The 25498-nt window shown below is 38.0% G+C and overlaps 2 protein-coding genes across 4 annotated transcripts in view; one reads left to right on the top strand and one right to left on the bottom strand.

Moving 5' to 3' along the window:
* Positions 1 to 3917, bottom strand: part of mtf2 (metal response element binding transcription factor 2) — a 21110-nt gene extending 17193 nt beyond the window's left edge. Inside the window, exon 1 of one of the 3 annotated variants that reach the window (XM_048162440.1) lies at positions 3796 to 3917. In XM_048162440.1, coding sequence (XP_048018397.1) covers positions 3796 to 3818 — 23 coding nt within the window. In that variant the 5' untranslated portion in view covers positions 3819 to 3917. The remainder of the gene's footprint in view (positions 1 to 3795) is intronic. The other 2 variants (XM_048162438.1, XM_048162441.1) reach the window with 2 other exon arrangements.
* dipk1aa (divergent protein kinase domain 1Aa) lies at positions 3012 to 25498 on the top strand. The gene is made up of 5 exons (XM_048162453.1): positions 3012 to 3447; positions 16255 to 16389; positions 17157 to 17264; positions 20205 to 20381; positions 22567 to 25498. The coding sequence occupies exons 1-5, from the start codon at positions 3394 to 3396 to the stop codon at positions 23377 to 23379; spliced, it is 1287 nt and encodes a 428-aa protein (XP_048018410.1). The 5' UTR covers positions 3012 to 3393; the 3' UTR covers positions 23380 to 25498.

The following is a 25498-nucleotide window of genomic DNA, read 5'->3' as shown; positions in this document are numbered from 1 at the left end:
TTATTTAAGAGTCACTCCTAGTCCTCTTTAGTGGTGTGAACCTAGACTGGGTAAACCCAGCCTGATCTGCCGGCGATTTGATTTCGCCCGGAAACAAACCCGTACATACATTTCTACTGCTTCTGTTACACTTTTGCGGGAACCAATCACAGACTGGCTTATCCACCTTGCTCGCTATTGGCGGGTATAAACGATGGCGATAGAGAAGCGACGGCAAGCAGATCGTGTTTCAAGTGAGATATGATTGTTACACACCGATTGCAAACTCTATCTGATCTACCCGTGAACCGTGCTGAATGACTTCTTTAGTTTAGCAAACAAATCGCTTGAGTGGGTGTAAATACCACTCACTTTCATGTTTTTTTTTTTTTGCACAACCTGCAAACATCGCTCGATGCCATTGCTGCTTCTGCAAACCGCTGATCAATGCTACAAACCAATACAAACTAAACCTGTCTGGAGTTTTCGCGTCGCTCTGCAAAGTACGTCACCCGGATCGTTGATCTGATTGGTTGAAGGACTATCCAATTGCATGAATAATGCTCGTTGATCACGCCTCTTGTGCAGTAGAAAATACATACAGACTCCCCAGACCAATGTTCAATTTTAAATTGAGCTTGGTCTGGTGATAGCCAGACAAGTGTGAACCAGCTTTGGTCAAAGGTCTCTAAATGAATCATTCTCAAGGCTTAAGCTTTTCAAGGCTGGACATGCCTCTGAATTGGGACACAGCCTTCGATGCATGTATGGTGTGGGAGTGGCACAGGTTTGTTGTCACAATGAATGAGCACGCTAAATCTTGAACCTCTGTAGAATCATGTTTTTTATTTAAAAAAAAGCGATGCTCCTGCTAACAGAAATACATGATTGTTACGTAACTGCAACATAAGGTACGCTCACTCTATGTTGTAATTACCGCAATTATGTGATTTCAAATTGTAAAAAGCATTCATGTCCTCACAGAGCTCATAAAAACAACTTGTAAGATAGTTTTCTGAGAGCTCCTACTTGTAACATGTGACTGTTGTACCACCTGACCGTTGCAGATTAATTTAGGCATTGATAGTGGTGCCATAGAAATGCATAATTCCCAATCCAAGAACAGCTGAGTATGAGGTCTCTGCAGAGCAAAAGTGGGCGTTTCTGAATTTGTGGGTGTTTTCAAACTGGTGGGTGTTTATAAATCATGCAATGAAAATGATCCCCTTCACCCGACCCCATCCCTAAACCCTACCCACACTCTGATGTGGGCAAATCAGGTAACGCTCTCAGAAACACCCCTCTGTTTATGGCCTCGCCCACTGATCTGGTAACTCCTGTTACTGTCCTGCAGAGACCTGTACTTGGAACAGCTCTGAATAAAACGTCACGTGTTGTCATCTCGAGACCTCTGTAATTATAACATGGTGTGAATGTAGCAGTAATCTGATGACCAAACTTTCGTCATGGTGACATAGTTACTTTGTGGCACCTGGAAAAGTGAAATTCTTCGACTGGCTTTTCAGTGATGGTGAGAGCTGAGGGATCTGAAATGCTGTAAAAGCGACGTGGTGTTTTTATTACTCAACAAGTAAGGTATTTTATTGAACAGATAAACTGCCATATGTAGCTCTCTAACAGTCATGCAGAGCTAAAGCACAACAAAAACAATGTTCTTGCAAAAAAATGCATGCAGTTTTGATTTTAAACCACTAGAGGGCCATAGTGTATCTTTGATTAACCCTGGGGCCAAGGTAGATTACTCAGTTATCTGGATTTTACTGTTGACAATTTGACATGATCAAGGATTATGTTCTTCGAAGCTCATCCCGGAGTTGCTGTCATAGCAGCTATTCCATAAGCTCAAACCTGCTCGGGAGCAGGCTTATTTCATGTAAACAGGATTAGATTGCATCGTATCATATCGCAGATGCAATACTGTGCCAGCTCCCCTTTTGAACCAGGGACAATAATCATTTAAAATAATAATAATAACTTAAAAAAAATTAAATTGAAAATAATATTATAAGTTTAGACAGCCAGTTTTTCTCAAGAGATATTTATTCTTGAGGGACATTAGTCTATGCTGTGCATTAATTTGAATAACTATTATAACTTACTAAAAAATGCTGTCTTCTATGCCATTAGAAAAATGTTTTTGACCCTTAAGAAAATTTTATTAATCACGTCACGTTACAAATCTGCTTCACAGGTAAATTAATTGCTAATTACAACATTGAAATAAAGATGTAAAGCCTGTACACATACTAGAAATCGTGAAATATTGTAAATAATTCATGTACACTGTAAAAAAGAATTGTTGGTTTAAATTAAAAAAGTAAGTTACCTGGTTGCCTGAGTTCATTGAAATTAAAAATTTGAGTTAATACAATGAAGGCAATTGGTTTAATCAACAGAAACTCAAAATATTATGTTATCTGAACCACGTTAATTATTTAAGTTGATTTGACAAAAGAAAAAATGTTGTGATTACGAACATTTTTTACAGTGTAGCAAACACATTTCATTTTTCTATTATAACTTTTATGTTGTTTTGGTCGTTTGGCTGTGTCCTTAGAAAGGTCCAGAAGTTTTTCGTCAGGTGTGTGATGTTCTTTTTTAATATGATTTTATTAATACGTTGCTGTCTTGCCACCAGCCACCGCTGCTGACCATGGTTTCGAGTATTGATTTCCAATGAACACACCATATAGCACATAGCATACATTCAAGATAACAAAAACAAATCTGAAATAGTTTACAAAAAATGCCCCCACAAAATTAAAGCAAGCCAAACTAAGAATTTTTCCCAAAATAATATATAATTCAGATCTAGATTTCCATTAGCTAACTTCGGGCTCAGACCAATATCCTATACAGTAGGCTAATAACAACAAACAATATATAGACATGCTAACACATTAATTGTACATGTTTATGTATTGCATGTTGTATTTTTAGCATTTATGACTGTAGGGTGTTTGAATTTTAATGATACCTCCCAAAACGTATTATGTGCATGGTGTTCAACAGAGGGCGCCAGTAAACATGACGCACGCACAGGCAGCTCGCTCAAGAAAAAAGCACTAGCCCTACATTAGGTCGGCACAAATTGTGTACGCCTGCGCCCTTGACATGCCGCTGTCTCGCTGCTTTAAAACAGCTGCACTTGAAAGTGTTAGCCGCTGGATACCAACCCTGACGAATCGAATAACATGAATTCTTAAAATATCGCATACATTTACACAGTACCCTTCGGGCAAGTCTAATAATATGCACGGATATCGGCTGGCCGTGAGCACCGTACGCGTCACGTAAACTTGAAGTTCGCTGGAGATTATTTCATTTTCTTATTCGCCATATGGAGACTCTGCTCTAGATATCCCACAGTCTTTGAGATGATCCATTTCTGCAATGGCGAGGGGTCTGTTTTCACGGGCCTGGCTTTCAAAGACTTACCACTTTCAGGTAACAATCCTTTTGCAAATGTATATATATTTATATATGCTGAAATACTATTATCTCAGCGAACGCTTGGTGAGGATGTGTTTTCGCAGTAGTGTGGATGAGATCCTTTAAGGTCGAGATAATTTTTTCATAATTTTAATTTATATATTTTGTTTTTAACGAGGTAAAATCGCAGCGCAGCTGCTGCTCTAATCTGCTTTGATTTTGTCAGCTCTTGATCAACGACCCCTGTGACAGCAACTCTCGCTTTTGAACACGGGACAGCAGTTTCAAAATATGTTTTTATGTCAAAGACATTTGGTTAGGGAATTCTTACTTCATATTTATGGAAATAATTTCTCCATTTACCCTTGAGAGGACTCGGTTGCCATGAGCTGCTCTGCTGTGAGATTAATCCCCTTCACTGGACGAAGTTAAAACGGTCTGTGTGGTGCCATATCAGCCTGTACAACTCCACAACAGGACTAAGGAGCTTAAACAAGCCAGGCTTACAGCACACATGTGCAACGGTTGTGAATAATTGTTTATGGTTCATATGTAAACTAGATGTATTCATATAAACATTTAAGATAGCAAACTATATGTGAAAGGAATTAGTGCACATGGTCAAATGGCTTTAAAATGGTGGAATTACTGGAATGACAGATGCAAAGATTATTACTTTTTGTGAAAAATACAGTAACAATTGACCCATATACATCGATCAGGCATACCATTATGAGCACTGACAGGTGAAGTGAATAACACTGATTATCTCTTCATCACGACACCTGTTAGTGGGTGGGATATATTAGACAGCAAGTGAATATTTTGTTCTCAAAGTTGTGTTAGAAGCAGGAAAATGGGCAAGGGTAAGAATTTGAGCGAGTTTGACAAGGGCCAAATTGTGATGGCTAGAAAACTGGGTCAGAGCATCTCCAAAACTGCAGCTCTTGTGGGGTGTTCCCGGTCTGCAGTGGTCAGTATCTATCAAAAGTGGTCCAAGGAAGGAACAGTGGTGAACCGGCGACAGGGACATGGGCGGCCAAGGCACATTGATGCACGTGAGGAGCGAAGGCTGACCCGTGTAGTCCAATCAAACAGATGAGCTACTGTAGCTCAAATTGCTCAAGAAGTTAATGCTGGTTCTGATAGAAAGGTGTCACAATACATAAGTACATACACAATATGTTGTGTATGGGGCTGCATAGCTGCAGACCAGTCAGGGTGTCCATGCTGACCCCTGTCCACCGCCAAAAGCAGCAACGGTGGGCATGTGAGCATCAGAACTGGACCACGGAGAAATGAAATAAGGTGGCCTGGTCTGATGAATCACGTTTTCTTTTACATCACGTGGATGATGGCCGGGTGCGTGTGTGTCACTTACCTGGGGAACACATGGCACCAGGATGCACTATGGGAAGAAGGCAAGCCGGCGGAAGCAGTGTGAAGCTTTGGGCAATGTTCTGCTGGGAAACCTTGGGTCCTGCCATCCATGTGGATGTTACTTTGACACGTACCACCTACTTAAGTATTGTTGCAGATCATGTATCGTACACCCTTTCATGGAAACTGTATTCCCTGGTGGCTGTGGCCTCTTTCAGCAGGATAATGTGCCCTGCCATAAAGCAAAAATGGATCAGGAATGCTTTGAGGACCACAACGAGTTTAAGGTGTTGACTTGGCCTCCAAATTCCCCAGATCTCAATCCAGTCGAGCATCTGTGGGATGTATTGAACAAACAAGTCCGATCCATGGAGGCCCCACCTTGCAACTTAAAGGATCTGCTGCTAACATCTTGGTGCCAGACACCACAGCACACCTTCAGGGGTCTAGTGGAGTCCATGCCTCAACGTGTCAGGGCTGTTTTGGCAGCAAAAGGGGGACCAACACAATATTAGGAAGGTGGTCGTAATGTTATGCCTGATCGGTGTATTCATTGTGGAGTTAAAATATTAACTATCAAGATTGATATTTTACTGTAGACTCAGGACCGTGTGCTCTGCAAATGCTTAGTGAGTATTTGTCTGGAATTTGGGTTACATTTTACAAACCATTGTACACAATCATTTTGTTTAAAAAAGTGTTTTTAAAGGGATAGTTCACTCAAAAATGAAAAGTATCCCACAGTTTACGTACCCTCAAGCCATCCTAGGTGTATATGACTTTCTATTTTCAGCCAAACGCAATCAGAGATATATTAGAAAATATCCTGGCTCTTCCAAGCTTTATAATCGGTGTGAATGGTACCTTCGATTTCGAAGACCACAAAAGTCCATCCATCCATCCAGAATGTAATCCATATGGCTCCGGAGGGTTAATAAAGGCCTTCTGACGTGAAGCGATTGTTTTTGTAAGAAAAATATCCATATTTATAACTTTTTAAACTGTAATCACTGGCTTCCGGCCATATGTGAGTCTAGTTCCGGCGGAAGAGTGTATGCCATTGGCGATCGTCTGTCAGCCCAACCCTAATGTATGCGGAGAGCTCAAATGTTGGGAATCTGTGAAAATGTATTCTTCCTGAATCACTCATATATAGGTTCCAGGATAAGCACAAGTAAGTACGATTTTGATGGACAATACAAGTTTAACTTGATACCAGTTTACAAGATACAAATACAACTTTGCTCCCGCACATACGTCATTATGTGACGGGAAGCTCACGCTCCAGACTGCAATGAATGCGCTCAGGAATGTTTGCAGAGGCTGTGGATTACAGGTAGTTATGTTGTAAATAATGTTCAGTTTCTTTCACTGACCGATCGTTTCGCTTCATAAGACGCCAATGTATCGTCAGGAGCCACAGGTATTAATTTTGTTTTCCCTGTAATGTTTTTTTTGACCCTCAAAGTGTCGGTAGCCGTTGACTTGCATTATATGAATCACCAAGGACTACGGTTTGAGCTAAAAGCAAATTTTAAATTTTTTTTTGGTGAACTATCCCTTTAAGGGCATCGTAAAGCTCACAGCAGACTGGCGGTTGGAGGGACGTGGTTAGGGATATTCCCAAGCCGTCAAACTGATATCATCAGAGAAGGAACACCATTCATGTGGGGAAGCAAATTTTCAGAAATTTGACTAAAGATTTCGAAGGTTTTCTGTGGATTAACTTGGACAGATTAATTATTCACCACGAGACTATGTGTGCTAACAAAGTAAATAGATTTAAATTTATACTAAATTTGAAGAATCTGATAAATGGACAATCTTTTATATGTTTAATAAAAATGTCCTCAACATAAAAATTAATTCCAGGGGTCATATCCTTAATAAAAACTTTATTTCTGACAGTGCTTACAATGATGAATGTTTTAGCACACAACTGAAGTGAATTTATGTGGAAGTAGAGTTTCTCATAACTCATGACACTTCACAGCTGTTCTAAAAACAAGAAAATTAAGGTGTGTGTGGTTGAGTGAATCACATCAGAAGGAATAAGCAGAAAGATGAATTGACTTGAGCTCTGTGCTGACAGTGCCAGAGCTGGTGCTTCCATGTAGGAATGCTGACTCTAGTCTGGAAAGCAGCAGGCCGTTCAGCAGAAATATTCATGAAAACACATTAGGAACAGGGAGCATGTGGAATCAGATTGTTCTGGTGTTGATGGTGTGATGGACCACTAGATGCGTTTACATGGACCCTAATCCGATTGTAATCGGATTACTAGCAGAGTTACATGTAACCATGTCAAACGGAATGAATTGGCCAAATCCGATTAATTTCATTTGAATTGTAAGAGGTGGTCTAATCCGATCGAGAGGTCATGTAAACACTTGATCAGACTGAAACCCGAAACTGGAAAGTACTGCGCATGTGCAATAACTTTGAAATGGCAAAATGACGTATGACACGTAGAACGAGCTGTTAAGTGAAGTGTCATAAATGACATTCTAAAATTCTCCTTCAACTCGTCTTCTGTGAAGTGGAGAAGGACAATGTCCCACCAGTCCTCGTTTGGGACTCTCAACCACAGACGCCTTGTTGTGGGCACAGGAGGGGGACGTTTTTACTGCTTGATAAATATAGGCAGCACGGCACAACGGTTCATGTGCTCGTTGTCTCCTAACTACGACCCGAAATGGATAAATGGGTCCATGACATGGCATATTTTTGTGTCCAAGTGCATTATTTCCTCTTCAAATGATTTTTATAAATTCATGACACATATCACTTTATTCTATAAAGCCTGTTTAGTTCAAATTAATTTTTAGCACATTTAAATAATACATTATTTTACATTTGGTTGTCTTAAACCCCTAAATGTCAGGTGGTGCAACTGTCCGAACAAATGAACAGACAAGAAAACTGTTTAAAATGGTGTCTGAACTAAAGACTTTCATAAACAAATTTTATATCAGTAGTTTTAAAGATAATTGAAAAACTTTTGTCTGGCAATTTGACTGTCAGGATGGCAGTGGCACAACTGCAAACATGGCACTGTTATTATGAATTGACAAGGTAATAACAGTATACATCATAATGCATCGTCTAGAGGACCCCAACTGATCCTTGTGGCAGTGAAAAGGTTTGTAGATCTCTCTGAAATACTGGTAAAAACTGATAATTTTAAGTATGGGTAGGTTGGTACACTTTCCATGTCAGGTGGTACAACTATTTGGTTGTACTGCCTGACATAAAAAGTCAAAAAATGAATTTAACACTTTGTTCGTGACTCAAAAAATGCATTACATCAGTTTTTGAAAAGATTAAAAACAAACACTTTATTTGTCAATGATCCAAATATTAACTTTTCTCTTTAAAACAAAGAAGAAATGTAGGAAAATTGTATGTGCAAACAGCAGAAACTCTGTATATTTGTGCTGTGTGCTCATGTCAGAACTTTAATTCTGATTTGAAGCTTGTGACACACATGTGCACATCAGCACATTAGCGTTTATGTGAACACTACGTACGGATTCATCAGTCAGAATGAATTCAATTAAATTGAAAAAATTATATATACAGGATATTCAACAAGAAAATATAATGTACACCAGGAGATGATTTTATCCATTGGGATTCGGGAATTGATTAGATGGTGTTTTTTTTTTTTTTTAAGAAAAAGTCTGAATGCAAGTTTGAAGTCACTTATTAGGGACTACATTCCTCATGAAACACCAGAGGTTTTCTGGCCATTGGAGGCAGATTAACCTTTAACCTTTGATTAACATATGCTTGTTTATCATGTGCTTGTGCCACTTCAAAAGCTTTTAAAAAATTAGTGTAAATTCTGATTGTTTGTCAGTGTCTTTATTCTTCATCAGCTGGGAAAAAAATGTTTCTGAATGTGATTCCAACACTATCATTCTTCTTTGCTATTATGATAATATCATAAATGTTATCGTCCTTGTTGTGAACGGACCAACATGAAACGAATAAAGTCGGCATGAAATGGTAGTTGCAGTAGTCTTTTCTTCCCTGTTGTGACGTATATCCGAGTGAAACGGCATCTGGAATGAGTAAAAAATGTAAGGCGGGACTTGATAATATCCTTCGGGAATTGATTGGATCGTAGGAATTTGGGCGTTGCTAACTGAATGGAGGCAGTTCTGAATGCCAGTTTGCAGTCAGTTGTGTAGGTTATTTAGAGAAGCTTCTTGGTGACATCAAAACTACAACCAAGCCGTTTACAGAATACATTTTCTGTGCTGCTTTCCCATTGTTTTCTACATAAACAAGCGCTAGACGGACATCTTTGACCGTTACATGCTAGGGCTGTTAGAAACAAATGATTCACCAAACTATTGTGTTTCTTTTGTTTATTCCAGAATTTATATTAATTCAAATAAAATTACTTTATTTTAGTCCCTGCTTATAGACAAGGTGGACAGAAGTTACACACTTTTGTTCCAACAGAGGGCGAAATGTGTCATTATCTATGCATGTCACATGACGTAATATCCCTCTCAAGCAGACGCAAAAAAGTGATGTGAAACTACCCAGCGCTTCAAAGAAAGCAAAACGCTTCACAAATTCAATTCAATACATTGCAATATCGAATCACAATACTTGTAGAATCACAATTCTTAAAAATCGCAATACATATCACATCGTATGTTGTTTTGTTCATAATTGTTAATGCAATTTACGAAATTATATTTGATTTATAAACGTTAGTTTAAACATTATGCACTTTATTGAATTTATTTAATGTGGTGCATTAATATTTTGCTCATTGCTCCCTCTTGTGGAATCAGGATACAAGCCAAAAGCTTTTTTCCCCTAACTTAAATTATGCATAATTATAATTTGAATATTAGTAATTTTCAAGTATAGATTTTAAATTGAGTTTTTAAGCTATTTTGACAGCCCGAAGTAATCAATTATCTTTACCCTCACTATTTTAGTGAAAGAATAGTCTAGTATAGGATGGGACTCTTTATTTTTGAAAACGTGAGCATAGATGGCATGAAGAACGCTCATTTTGAAAACGAAAGGTTTGTCTTAAAGTATTCTCCTTAGCATTGTGTCAGACTGGCAGACTGGCTCTGTATAGGGCTGTCAGATTGATTTCTGAAAATGGGCCCAGGGCTACATTTATGTGTGAAATAACTTCTCCTGAGATAATTGTTCAGGGCTGAAGCTGCTTGTAAGCCAAAGCAGTTAATTAAGCCATTTCAGCAGCCAGACAGCAGTTTGCTGAACTTCTTTTCACACTGAATAGTGCTTGCGAAGGTTTAGAGGAAACGCTATACATAGTAATGTGGAGGTTTGGGCTGGTCGCAGACTCGCAGATTTGCGGCTCTATGCTTGGACACCACCCTCATAGTCCTCAGTGACCTATCTACTCCATAAAACCCAGACTAGCGTGATTTGGCAGCAAGGAGCCTAGTCTGAAACAAGCTCTATTGAGACATGTGTTCGGGGAATCTGACATTTTCCTCAGTTTATTGCCACACATTCATCTCGTCATGATTACACATCTGGATGGAGTTTTTCCTGGAGATTTTCCTGGACTTCTTTTGTACAAGTTCATATGCTGAACATGATTGCTTCTTTTCAAAAGGATTTGAAGCTATGTAGCAACTTCTCAGCCTTAAAACAGGATGTTTGTAAAGTGACGCTACAGGTTGTTTAATACAAAGGGAGGGGGAAGGGAGGCTTCCACAGTGTCTGAACATTATTAGATGACATACTTTTGCTGTTGACTCTCTTAATAAGGAGAAAACTGTTTTGTGTATGGTATTAGAGGGGAGGGGCATTCCAGAAAGCAGGTTATGCAACATACCTGGTTTACGGATAAGTATGTGGATAAACTCAAAAAAGGATTAGTTCACTTTGAAATGAAAATTAGCCCAAGCTTTACTCAACCTCAAGCCATCCTAGGTATATATGACTTTCTTGTTTCTGACTAAGACAATCGGAGAAATATTAAAAAATATCCTGACGCATCCAAGCTTTATAATGGCAGTGATAGGGTTCAATGAGTATGAGCTGAACAAAGTGCTTCCATCCACATCCATCCATCATAAATATGTGCTCCACACGGCTCCGGAGTGTTAATAAGGGCCTTTTGAAGCGAAGAGATGCGTTTGTGTAAAAAAAAAATATCCATATTTAAACAAGTTATGAAGTCGAATATCGAGCTTCCACCAGACCGCCTTCCGTATTCAGCGTACGCAGAAAGTGTAAAACTCTTGCAGTTCACAAAGCTTATGCTGCGTCATGCGCCTTCCCTATTCAACTTAAGGAAAAGGTGTAATTGACGCGACGCCAGTTTACACTTTCTTCGTAACTTGTATACAGAAGGCGGTCTGGCGGAAGCTCGATATTTTACTTCATAACTTGTAAATATGGATATTTATTTTACACAAACATATCGTTTCGCTTCAGAAGGCCTTTATTAACACTCCGGAGCCATGTGGAGCACATAATTATGATGGATGGATGTGGATGGAAGCACTTTGTTCAGCTCATACTCATTGCACCCTATCACCGCCATTATAAAGCTTGGATGCGTCAGGATATTTATTAATATTTCTGCAATTATGTTCATCAGAAAGATGAAAGTCATATACACTTAGGATGGCTTGAGGGTGAGTAAAGCTTGGGGTAATTTACATTTATTTCAAAGTGAACTAATCCTTCAGGCTATGCAAGTAGCCATAGCAACTTACTCTATGAATATAACCTGCTCTGGACCAGATTATGTTACAGGGTTAGTTTACTTTAGAGGTATTCAGAGCCCTTTTCATGCCTTATTGATGAGTGATTTTGCATATGTGATGTTACAATAAAGGTGGAAGTAAAATGGCTAAACATAAACACTTGTACAGCCATATCTTTGCAAGCACATACTGTTTTTTACTTAAGTCAATCATTTTTTAACTAATATATTTAGCCTATCATCAACAAACAATATAATTCTTGTTCACAGTAATAAAAAACTGAAGATTAACAAAATAATTGCACAACTGCCCAGTAGGTGGTGATATGCGATAAGAACGTAAATTGACATTAAACAAAAGAAGTATGGCACCTTCTTCTTAGTGTTCGTTTCCATGGTGTGACTGTGCTGAATTCAGTGCTCTGTTGTGCTTCACTGTGATCATACTTTGGGTTGACTGAACTTACTCCCAGTCACGTTTTTGGAACCAGCATACCCAGAGTATGCAAGGTTTGGTTTAATGAACTGAAAGTTCAGAGTGTATGTGATGCTAAGTTAACCTTGGTTTCTGGAATACCCCCCGATATCAGAAATTCCAAGTCCTGTCGGATCCAAATAGCTCAGAGCATGTACTCTGAGTTTGGGTCACTTATAATGTGCATTTGCGAAGGCAACGGGTGCAAATCACTTTCCCAAAATTGTAATGAAAAGCACTTATAAACCGGCAAGTTTGACGTGCTGCAACAGCGCTTCAGAGGTGTTCCTTCCCCGATCCAATCTCCTATCCCTCGCTTACTGTCTCAAACTGTCTTATCAAAATACTATCAACAGTTTAAAGATTAAAAAATAAGAAATGTTAAGTCCTAGCTTAAAGTGATGCGAGGACTGTATTGTCTGGATCTTCAATCAGCATGTGAGAGTAATTATGAGAGTTTGAATGATATATGAGTCACAAGGGAGAACATTTCAGACAAATCTAATTTGGACTTTCAAAGACTGAGTCCTTCTGGGAAACTAACCTGTAATCATGTCTGAAGGAAACCAGTATTTACCTACCAGCTTCTTTGCAGTTTTCTCCTATAAAGTGTGACTGGGATTTCTGAGTTATGGAAGGAAATAAAATCTGAGCTTGCTGTTGTATTACAGAAGCAGTACCTCAAGCCCACATAATGTGTCTTCTACTACTTCATGAGTCACGTTCTTAAAGCTGAAGTGTGTAATAATTTCTGTGCCACTAGTAGCACCAAACAGAATTGCAAAAGTAATATTGGTCAACAAGTAGTCGTCCCAAACTTGCACCATTGGTTGAGTCAGTGTTGCTGTGCTGGACCAGAAAAAACAAAGCAAGTCATTTCTTGCACTTTAAACACATTTAGTGTCTTATTTTAAGAGCTGTATGTCTTAGATCATGGATAGGTATGAACTATAATTGCCTGTAATCAATTCACTGTCCAGATGTGCTTTAATAGCACCTCCTTGTGGAATCTCCTAACAGCAAACGCACAGAATTTAGACATTGCACCAAGAATAGACATCTCAAACGTCTAAAGCAATGAATTATTACTAACAAAAAGAGCACATTAAGCTTTGCCCCACTTCATTTATATGGACCTCCAGTACATACAGCTACAGTGTGCATGTATACACCCACAGATATCAAAACTGAAAGTGACGTGTAGCCAAGTATGCTGTCCCATATGCGGAATTTGTGCTGGAGCAGTGGGCAGCCATTTTTGCACCCGGGGAGCAATTGGGGGTTAGGTTCCTTGCTCAAGGGCAGTTGTGGGTAGTGAGAGTGGAAGATGCAAGATAGCACTGTTCATTCACTCCCCCCACCTACATTTCCTGCCGGTACTGAGACTGAACCCGCAATTTTCGGGTTACAAGTCCGACTCTCTTACCATTAGGCCACAACTGTACCATATTGCAGGTACTTTCACCCAGGCCCACCCTGGCATGAAAATGGCATAATATGTAGCATGCAGATTTAGTGTGTACCTAAAAATAGAGCCTATAAACACCTACACCAACTAATTACCAATTGTCAATGAAATATGCTATATAAATAATATAATTGCCTTGCCTTTATACTTGACCTCTAGATTTATAATGATTTACAGCATTTGCTAAGTAATTAGGTAATTGATTTGACCTATTTTTGATATATTTGGCTCTATTAGCCGACTAATATACCTTTTAATATACCTAATAATGTACACACTATTGTTCAGATGTTTGGGGTCAGTAAGATTTTTCTTATTTCATACGTATATTTAGCAAGGACACATTGATCAAAAGTAAGGTGGAGACCGGGAATGGTTCCTGTATCAGTTCTTTTAAACCAGTGCGTTCAAAATGTGATTATTAGCTACAAGTGTCTGCTATTAAATGACATATGTTGCACCAAATAACATATCAGTTCTAGCATTTCTAACTGGATATCACAGCCCATTCATTATCAAACTAAAAATGCAGTCATCCAAACATAGAAAAATGTATTCAGCTCAGTTTAAATTGTCAGCATGACCACCGCCTTACCATCACATTGTGTTATTCCAAACAATTCTTTGCGCATATGAAGGATGCTGTTTTACATGGATATTGGGACACGAGTGAAGTACAAATCTTTGTTTACATAATAAATAATAGATTAGAATCAAAATATATGCAAATATGGAAACATTTGGGTTTGTGGCGAATGAGAGAGGAGCCCAGTGCCAGTTTCAGTTTTGCTTTAAATAAATTAGTTTAGGGTGTAAAATAAATGTTTTTTGTAATGAATGCCACTATTATTTTTTGTATTTATTCTTTTATTTTATAGGCTACTATTATTTTCATACTTGTTTTGTTCTGAATTCTGTTAAATTTAAAGGATTTGTTGAGTGAGGGGAAATAAAATGCATGTTTATAATGTTTGGAAACATTTTGTTTTATTTATCAGTATTTTACATTATTTTTGAATGTAATAATAAAATGCAAATGATACAGTGACGCAATTTATTTCTCTCAACAACTTTACATTTGACCTGGTACAACTACTGAAGTGCAACTTATTTTCTGGAAAATGTTGTATTATTGAAATGTACATATTTACATATGGGGAGCATTTGCACCAATAAAACAAGCATATTGTGTTCATTACTCCTACCCACATTCACTTTGGGGTTACTTAAAGGTGCCCTAGAACCTCTTTTAAAAGATGTAATATAAGTCTAAGGTGTCCCCTGAATGTGTCTGTGAAGTTTTAGCTCAAAATACCCCATTCATTTTTTTTAACTGCCTATTTTGGGCCATCATTAACTATGCACCGATATATAGGTTGCGGCCCCTTTAAATCTCCCGCTCCCCCGCCCCGGAGCTCGCGCTTGCCTTGAACAGCATAAAAACAGTTCACACAGCTAATATAACCCTCAAAATGGATCTTTACAAGATGTTCGTCATGCATGCATCAGATCATGTGAGTATAGTATTTATTTGGATGTATTACATTTGATTCTGAATGAGTTTGAGGCTGTGCTGCGTGGCTAAAGCTAACATTACACACTGTTTGAGAGATTTATAAAGAATGAAGTTGTGTTTATGAATTATACAGACTGCAAGTGTTTAAAAATGAAAATAGCGACGGCTCTCGTTTCCGTGAATACAGCAAGAAACGATGGTAACTTTAACCACATTTAACAGTACATTAGCAACATGCTAACGAAACATTTAGAAAGACAATTCACAAATATCACAAAAAATATCATGTTATCATGGATCATGTCAGTTATTATTGCTCCATCTGCCATTTTTCGCTATTGTTCTTGCTTGCTTACCTAGTCTGATGATTCTGCTGTGCACAGATCCAGACGTTAATACTGGCTGCCCATGTCTAATGCCTCGATCTTGGGCTGGCATATGCAAATATTGGGGGCGTACACCCCGACTGCTGCGTAACAGTCGGTGTAATGTTGAGATTCGCCTGTTCTTCTGAGGTCTTTTAAACAAATGAGATTTATATAAGAAGGAGGAAACAATGGAGTTTGAAACTCAGTGTATGTCTTTTCTATGTACTGAACTCTTGTTATTCAACTATGCCAATATAAATTCAATATTTAATTCTAGGGCACCTTTACTTAAAAGGAGTCTGTGGCCCCAAAATGTTTGAGAACCCCTGAAGCCTTTTACTTTAAACTGCTGTAAAACTTGATTAGCCCAAAGTGACATGGTAAAGCTTTGGTGATTGTAGTAACCACAGCCTTTTCATTTCTGTGGCATAAAGAGCTTCATACAGTTCTTTTTGTAGTTCAAAATCCTTGTGTGCAAGAGAACCAACAAAAACACCCTCTAGTCTAGGGTTTCTGTCACACTTAATTAAATTAAATATAATTAAAATGAATTATTGTAGCAGGTGACTATTGTCTTTGCTTTAGTTAAGTGTGATCAAATTGTGGCTGTACTTATTTCTTGACCCACTGGCTGGTAGTTAGAAAATAAATGGTTTGTGGACTGTTGATGGTTGTATTTCTTTGGATATGTTGTAGCAGGATGTTTTTTGTCTGTATGCCATGTATTGACGTATGTTATTCAGCCTCTTTTTGAAATTTGACTAAGTAATAAACTACTAGTAAATATTTGACTTCTAGTGTTCAGTCAGGATTTGAGTTTACTTTGAGCTTGGACTGTGTTAAAGTTCAGAGACACAGGCTTATGTTTACTTTCTGCTTCTTTTCCCTCAGGTTCGCCTGTCTTATACTCGAGTGAAGTATCTCTTTCTCACATGGCTTGCTGTATTTGTGGGCAGTTGGGTTGTGTATGTGCAATACTCTACTTACACTGAGCTGTGCAGAGGACGAGAATGCAAGAGCATCATTGTGAGTATGGCCCTCTGTGACAGTTGCATTCATTTCAGTTTCACTTGACTATATAGCCTGATACACCTTGATCAATATTGGATATTTAATTGTGCAGCTAATTTCACTTATTTTCACATTTAGATTACATTTGCCATCACAATACTGTACAGCCTAAATTCATGTGTAGCATTTAAAATGATTGATGTCTTTTTTTCTATTAATTTAAATAATTATTCACTGAAAAACTTATCTATCTTAGCTCATGAATCTCATGCACTTATTTGAATATGGTGAAAAAATATGAAGAGAAGGTTGACTGGTTATCTTATTTGAATATGTGCATGAAATTTGAGAGGTATTTTCGTATCTGACACACACAAAGCTATTGTATGTCTGCATAAGACTTGTAGCACAAAAGTCATATGAGCCCCTTTTATGGTACTTTTGTGGTGCTTTTATGTCCTTTTTTAAAGCTTCATAGCCCCTGCTCACCATCCACTACTATTGTATTTTAAAAAAAATGTCATTTGAATATCATATGAGTTTGATATAACTTAAGGGTCAGTAAATTATGACAACTTTGAATTTTGGGTGAACTATAACTTTAAGCCTTAAATGAGTCAAAAAACATCCATATACTACCCAACCCCCAACCCCTGGTGATGTAGTAAAAATGTTTCTCCTGTATTTAAGCCATTACACATCATCTTATTGATTAATGCTTCCACTCGTTCGACAGAATGTCACTTAGATGCTTATTGAAATGGAGCTTCCTTTTCCAACAGTGTGACAAATACAGCAAAGGTATTATTGATGGATCTGCCTGTAGCAGCCTGTGTGAAGAAAGCTCACTATACTTTGGAAGGTGCCTCTCCACCAAGCCAAACAATCAGGTATGACACAATAAGGCTACGTCCACATTAAACTGTTCTTTCATTTCAAAACTCCATCTACACTAGCATTTTTAAGCATTTTTTAAGTTTCTTGTCTACATTGAAATATCTGAAAAGTTGCTTAAATCACTTTGCTGTGCATGCATAAAAGCTCACTGAGGTGATACTGAGAGACCAGACATCAAAATATTCTCATGCTATTCTTCTGGCACAATCACTTGGTTGCACTCAATTATTAGGTTGCACTCAATCACTGTTCCATATATGGTATCCATAACGCGGCCAGCATTTTCCACACGTTTCAGATAGGGTGACCACCATCAAACAAACCAAATGTGGACGATTACTAAGTTTGTGTGGGACAATGTGGGACATGTTACCAACACTAAAACACAACCTGAAGCTGTTATATAATATCTATCTAGCTTAATAAAAACATTTGTATTCTGGCTTTCAGCTGATAAAAATACTTTGTTCTTCAGTCCCTTCCAGAAAACACCAAACTACATCACAATGTAACATGTCTTTATTTTACATGTAATTTAAATTGAACATCACTGACCCTAAAGGCAGCAGGCATCAGGCATCAGGCAGATAACTATTTTTAATAAGGTGACCAGATTTCTGAAATAAAAACTGGGGACATTTCCTATTTGAGTGGTCAAAATATCACCAAATTTGTTATTATATATTTATTAAAAAACAGGGACAATAGCCTACATTTTTTAATGTTTTTGTTTTTAATTGTTGTGGGTTCCTTATAGGCTATTATTACATTAATAATTATGAATTAGTTTTATTATTAGGATTTTTGCTCTGGTTTTAATACAATTCACCAAAAAAAAAAAAAAAAAAAAACTTTTACGATTATTAGTAATCGTAAAAGCAGTTCAAAACAGTATGCATGTTATAACAGTGTGACTTTACAAAAGCACATTACATTACAAAAATAAAACAACATAAATAGGCCTATAAGAAGATAAATATTTAACAGCATTTAACAAATATTTTTTTTAATTATTGAATTTAACATTTTAATTTTCACAAGCTGTTTTTAGCTACTGTATACAGAAATTACAACTGTTTTATCTTTTAACTATTTTTAACTATTATTTTGCATTTTAGACTCATTTTAAGCACAGAGTACGTGTATTATTTTATTTTTTATTTATTCATATATGAGTGTACCTTCACCACGTAGTAAAGACGTGTGTGGAAATTGCTGCCTTATGACTGCGGAACTTATGTGGACGTTTAAAATTGTGCAAAACAATCTTGCACCCTGTTTAGGCTCTGTTATAAAACATACAAACAGTATGAATAGTTAGTATGTTACTAACCTTGAAACCGATAACGCTGTTTATTTTTATATTTGACGATAATGGCGCTTATTTGCTCTGGTCCAGATCCAGAGTACAGTAGTGGCGCGCGCGCGCGACCAAGTGTAGAACATGGAGAACATGATCACTAATTTCTCCAGCAGGCTGCTGTGCTCGTCAGTCTTTTTGCAATGTCCAACTCGCTCCACATTTGGATTGACAGCCGTCACAACCTACTGACCGTGTTTGCTCCTTTCTTTTCAACCATTGGATTCGGCTATTGTAGGCCTATTTGTGTAAGGTGGGATGTTACTTCTGTCGAAGGTGAAAAACTACGCAGCAAAAAGAATAAATAAAATGCTTTCTTAAAAAGGCAAAGAATGCATGCACGTTTTCGTAATATCATAAATAAAAACCAACAGACTGATGAAAATGCGGGACATTTTCTCAATATGCGACGTGCGGTACAATGCAAAGCGGGACGGGTGGTCACCCTAGTTTTAGACGCGACTTGAACGGCCCCTAAAACATAACTAGTTGTCATGTTTTACTGAAGGACTCCAACCGAGTAATTATTCTTTCATTTTTGCAAGGAATATGATGTGAAGATAACAAAACAACATTTATCTCTAGCAACACTGTGAAAGTGAAAAGCAAGCACAATGCCAGTGCATATACCTCATCATTTTCAAATACCTCAGTTTTCACTGTCGATGCTACAAGAAAATGCTGTTTTCAAATTTATCCACTTTGGAGAGATTATCTCGGTGTGGACATAAGGCCAAAACATGGAGAAAAAGGCATTTTTAAATTTATTCAGAAGCCACACTCACTATAGGCCCTAAAATTGGGGTGTCCCATCCTGCTCCCGAAGGGCCACCTTCCAGCAGAGTCTACCACTAATGCTGCCTTCACGTGCTATAGGAAGTATCGTAAGTACGAAAAAAAAAAAAGGAAAAGCCTCTCAAGTCATATTTATCACTCGGAAGCTGAGGATAATTTTGATTACTGATTTGGACGGGCCATAAACTTTAAACATGGCGGAGGGGAGAACGATTGCAGCTGACTTCTTATTTTTATTATACATTTATATAATCACCTTGTCTTGTCATTTAAGTAGTGCATATTTACATACATGAATAATCATTTGAAGCGTATTGTATGTTTTATACACACAGCGAAAATAGCATGTATTTGACTGAAATTCCAGAATCGTCAGCAAGCTGACTATCTAGATAGCGTAGTGAATGTTTGTATGGTTGTCAAATGTCAGTGAGTGGGATGCTAAATATAATTTTGGCTTTAATAAGATTTTTAAACCTGGTGTCCTCCATGATTTCTGTTCTTTCCGACATTAAATCATTTGAATGCGTCAAGCTCGTAATCACGACTTCAGAAGTGGGAAGTAGGAAATTTCCAGTAGCACATGAAGGCAACATAATTAAACACCTGAACCAGCAAATCAAGGTGTTCAGTATCACTAAAAACTTTCAGGCAGGTGTGTTGGAGCTAAACTCTGCAGGAAGGAGGCCCTCCAAGAGCAGAAATGGACACCTCTGCTCTAAAACCACATACATCTCAGTACTGTCATGCTGACGGTGTGTTCATCCACTACTCTTAGGTCTATACAGGCAGCTGGGGTGACCAGGACGGCATCATTAAGTGTCAGCTGAGTGACGTCCTGCACTATGAGCTGGGAGAGGAGCTGGAGCCAAAGAAAGAGATCGCACTTTTTGACAAACCCACTCGAGGAACCTCTGTAGAGAAGTTCAAAGAGATGGTTGCCAGTCATTTGAAGGTTTGGAAACTTTTCTTTTTTTGGTTTTAGAAAATTGTTAGTGCACATTTAAAAAGTCCTGATCACAGCATTAAAGAGAGAATGCACTTAGAATTATTATTATTATTATTTTTTAAACACTTTGTCTGCATTGTTTGAGCACTCAATTCTTTAAAAGAAAGCCACGATCAGATTGAAGTTACATAATCCACCTTTCATGTAAGTCGCAATGTAATGGACATAACAACAGATCTTTTCTTTCTAATTATGACGTACATCCGAGTGAAATGAATTATCGAAAAATAAAACATGTAGGGCAAGGGCTTGGTTCCATTCACCGTCTCTTGATTGGATGGAAGCAGATCTAAATGCGAGCTTGCGAGCTAAATGATTGGTGAAGTCTGACATTCATCATCAGAGAGAAGTCATCAAGTTATGACAATTTGATTACAAATGCTACTTAAACATGAAATGTGCATGGATAAATTGTTCACAAAGAAGATCAATAACATGCATATATAAATAAATAATATAGATGAATTTCCATTGCAGCCTTTTAGAGAATTGCAGCACTTCCCCACAAAATTCAAGCATGCCATTCTGCTTGCATAACTTGCTCACAAAAGGGACTAAAAGGTACAGTCAGGGTTGTCACAGCCCCGGTAGTATGAGGAAGTTTTAAAAGTGTGATTTCCAGGCCTGGAAATGTCAAGGAAGTTAATAAAGGAAGTTAAGGAAATTTCTATAGAACATTTTTCTAAAGTCTCTCTATATATAGGATCTATATAAAATGATTTTAAAGGGTTAGTTCACCCAAAAATGAAATTCTTTCATTAATTACTCACCCTCATGTCATTCCACACTCGTAAGACCTTTGTTCATCTTTGGAACACAAATTAAGATACTTTTGATGAAATCCGAGAGGTATCTGACAACTCCATAGCAATTTAACCACCACTTTTAAGGTCCAGAAAGGTACTAAAGACATTGTTAAAATAGTCGACTTGACTGCAGTGGTTCAACCTTAATGTTATGAAGTGACTAGAATACTTTTTGTGCGAAAAAAAAAAAAAAAACGCTGGCTCAGTATTGGCAGACGCTGGTCACGTGATCAGCACGACACGCATGTGTAATGCTGACGCAGGAGCCGGCTAATAATGAGTCGGTGTTCTTGCGTACAACCTGGAAGCGCTGAACGTAAACCGTGTGCGAGAATGACACAGAAGAGAAGATAATGTTGAATAAAGTCATTATTTTTGTTTTGTTTTTGCCCACAAAAAGTATTCTCGTCACTTCATAAAATTAAGGTTGAACCACTGCAATCACGTCGGCATTTTAACGATGTCTTTAGTACCTTTCTGGACCTTGAAAGTGGTGGTTAATGAAGATACCTAAGATACCTCTCAGATTTCATCAAAAATATATTTGTGATGGTCGCGATGGTCTCACGGGTGTGGAATGACATGAGGGTGAGTAATTAATGAAAGAATTTCATTTTTGGGTAAACTAACCCTTTAACCATGCTTATCCAATCATCACAAACAACTCATGGAAAAAATTGTAAATTCATTGATCAGGAATCTGGAGAACCTTTATCTTAAGAGTTTAGCTTCAGCTAATTAAGGTCTTCAGGATTACATGAAACCTCCAGGTAAGCGTGTTGGGGCAGGTTTGAGCTGAACTCAGCAGGACATCCCTGCTTTTACGCTTGGTCCGAATCAGAGTTCAATTGTTCCCCCCTCCCCTGGATTTTGTTTACAGTATTTTTTGGGGGTTGGAACCATGGTATGATTGAGTCATGAAAGTGGCAGCTGTTAGTTTACCCCTGCTGTCAGGTAACAACTACACAGGAAAAGGCAGCAAAATGGGTACTTTGTAAAACTCACCTTTGTACTGTGAATCTTGAATCTTTGTTTGTGACGAGTCGACACAGAGCAACACTTGCATCTTTCTGCAGTGAATGTTTTGCAAAAGTTCCAAAGAACATCAGTTCCTAAAGGTGGGCAGATATGAGACATGCACTGCAAACAGCAAAATAAATGTATCAAGTCTCATTTGTAGGAAAGCATTCACATCACTGTCGAACCTGGGTTTGCACCAAAATTGCTAGTGTGAAAGCAGCCTTTATAAGCTTTGGCTTAAAGGAAAAATGAAAGGATCTGTAGGAAATCATAAAATCAGTCAATTCCTTGTTTTGTTCCTACAGGCGAAAGTTGGAGAGCAAGCCAACCTCCCCAGTTTGGTAAGCCTGATTCTTTCAGTGGCCGACAGCAATAAAGATGGCCACATCTCTCTGCCCGAAGCCAAGTCTGCTTGGGCTTTGCTGCAGCTCAACGAGGTTCTGCTGGCAGTGGTGCTCCAAGGCCGAGAGCACACACCTAGACTGTTGGGCTTCTGCGGGGACCTGTACATGGTGGAGCGTGTGCCTCACGCTCCGCTGTACGGCCTCAGTCTGCCGTGGCCCATGGAACTATGGATCCCTACGGGCATGCGGCGAAGCATGGACCAGTGGTTCACTCCTTCCTGGCCCCGCAAGGCCAAGATCTTTATCGGCTTGCTGGAACTTATAGAAGACATCTTCCACGGTACCTTTGGGAGCTTCTTAATGTGCGACATGAGAGCCAGTTCTTTCGGGTACACCGATCGTCACGACCTCAGGCTGGTGGACGGGCGGCGCGTAGTTGCCGAGGAGGCCTTCAAACAGGCCATGATCCTTCAGCGCTGTGAGGATGACGAGGACTGCGTGTACGGTGTGGACTGTAGGACTTCATGTGACCGCGCAGAACACCGATGCATGCCCGAGGTGGCTCAGCCCAACCTGGCCAGGGCCTGCAGAGCTATGAAGGATTACCTCCTACGAGGAGCTCCCTTCTATATACAAGAAGAGCTGGAGAAGCAGCTGTATGCCTGCATGGCTCTCAAAGGTTCAGCCGAGCAGATGGAAATGGAGCACTCGCTCATTCTCAACAACCTCAAGACCCTGCTGTGGAAACAGATCTCGCACACCAATGACTCCTGAAGGAAAAAGATGCGCTGGTGACTACATTCAGATTCCTGAATGTCTTCTGAAGCACTTCAGGCCATTGTGGATCTGGCTGGAAATTACAATGCTGGTAGGAAAGTGGCTGGAAAAAATGCTGATGGCAATATTCAGTGCTGCTTCGAAACTAAAGTTCTCTTTAGGAGGAGGTAGAATTAAATCTGTGAGATTTTGCTCAGGCTCAACTTTAGAGTAACGTTCACGTCCGTCTCGTGTTCATGTCTTCACTCTTTGTCATACACGATTGATCAGTGATCATGTTAATTTTACACTTCCTTCAGATGTAATGAAGGAGCAAATGATGCTAACTTTGCATCCATTGTTGGATGTTAACATAGAAAATTAAGGAATGTAATCAGCACCGACTGTGGTTGTGTGTCTCGTATTGTAATGTTTGTCACATGAGCACAGCAAAAAGAGCCATAAAAGAGCCATTTTGAAATGGACATATTAATCCAATGCCTTGATATGCATGTTGCCAGTGAGTGTGTGTGTGTGTGTGTGTGTGTGTGTGTGTGTTGTGGTTTTTTTGTTTTTTTTGTTTTGGTTTTTTATTTCGATGCTTGTGTGCGAAAATGCCTCATTCCTTGTACTTTGACAATTCTTAGAAATAGCCAGACTGCATCACACACCTATGACCTGAAGGTAACACTTTACAATAAGGTTCAATTTGATAACATTAGTAGCTAACATGAACTAACAATGAACAATATTTTAAAGCATTTTTTAATCTAGATTGTTATAAATATACTTAGTAGAGCTGTCAAACGTAATGTGTTAACCCTTGTGATTTTTTTTTTTCAGTTTAACCCGTTAAAAAATATTTAACGCAGCATCCATTTTTTCCATCATAATTTGGCTAGCGTTACATTATATCATCATGCTCTTGTTACAAATGCTTTTACATCACTCAAGCGCCACACGACAAACAAGAACGCACTGTCTGTGAATGTTGTGTCTGACACAAATGACTCGTGTGCACAGAAAGACGTGGCGCCAGTATCGAGCTATGATGTCTGTCATTATTGTTAATCAAAGAACAAAGGTAACATAAAATTGTAGCTTTAATAAGGATTAATCTATATTTCATTTATTATTTATGCAGTGTAGACTGTAAAGTGTTTGATAACTTTATTCAATTTCTGTATATTTCTGTTAGACAGGTAGGAAGGCCACAATATGACATTTATTATAATGATTGTTTTAAGTTCACTTAAATTATTTTTTTAAAGCCTAATAAATGTTGAAATTGATGACTTTCAGTTATACTGTAATGTTGAATGTCTATAATTAATGTTTAAAAAAAAAAGACATCAGTACCAGTGATACTGGCCTCATTCATAAGATGCCATTCAAATATTTAAAATACACTCAAGTTGTTTATACATTAATTTTAAGAGTAACTGAAATCATTACAATCTAAAAATATTACTCAAGTTTTTAATTGCGATTGTCAGAAAAAACATGATTAATTTTTTTTTAATAGATTGACAACACTAATACTTACACGTTAACATTTCAAGTTGTATAAATTAATGTATTAATAATGTATTACAAACATAAATTACCGTTGAACACCAGCTTAACATTAACCTAGATTAATAAATGCTGTAAATTTAGTTTGTGATACATAATGCATTAATGAATTTAATCTTCTTGAAAAGTGTTACCAATCCAAATGTTTACAAGAACGAGTTTCATGATTCTTGCTAAAGGAAGGAAGCCTCTCAACTATGAAATTTCACAGCATTGATCATTATATTTCTAATCATTTTAGATGTTGGGTTTACAATTTATACTTCCTAGGCATGTCTAGTGAAAACCATCTTGGTATGGTAAAAATTAGACTTTAATCTAAAACAATATGAAATGCCTATCATCAGTCATTATTCTTAAGGTACTAATAAATGAAGAGATAAAAGGGTGCTTCATGTTTTTTCATCAACCATTTTTCAATGGGATGTTTCAGATTGTACATTGTCAGACTGCTTCAATTTTGTGTATTCATAAATCTCACTGCTGCTGATTAAGAGTTAAATGGAGATTTTTATAAGTTTTGATTGCATGACTTTGCACATTAAAAGTGTTTCAAAAAACA

Source organism: Megalobrama amblycephala, linkage group LG17 (genome assembly GCF_018812025.1).
Source record: "Megalobrama amblycephala isolate DHTTF-2021 linkage group LG17, ASM1881202v1, whole genome shotgun sequence".
NCBI classification, from domain to species: Eukaryota; Metazoa; Chordata; class Actinopteri; order Cypriniformes; family Xenocyprididae; genus Megalobrama; species Megalobrama amblycephala.
Note: the sequence above shows the minus strand (reverse complement) of the source record. Positions and strands in the feature narration are given on the sequence as shown.

Excerpts from the sequence above, each read along its gene's own strand:
- dipk1aa (XM_048162453.1), top strand. The coding sequence starts at position 3,394 with ATGGCGAGGGGTCTGTTTTCACGGGCCTGGCTTTCAAAGACTTACCAC. Across the intron at positions 16,390-17,156 it reads GAGAATGCAAGAGCATCATT|TGTGACAAATACAGCAAAGG; the intron begins GTGAGTATGGCC and ends CTTTTCCAACAG. Across the intron at positions 17,265-20,204 it reads CCACCAAGCCAAACAATCAG|GTCTATACAGGCAGCTGGGG; the intron begins GTATGACACAAT and ends CACTACTCTTAG.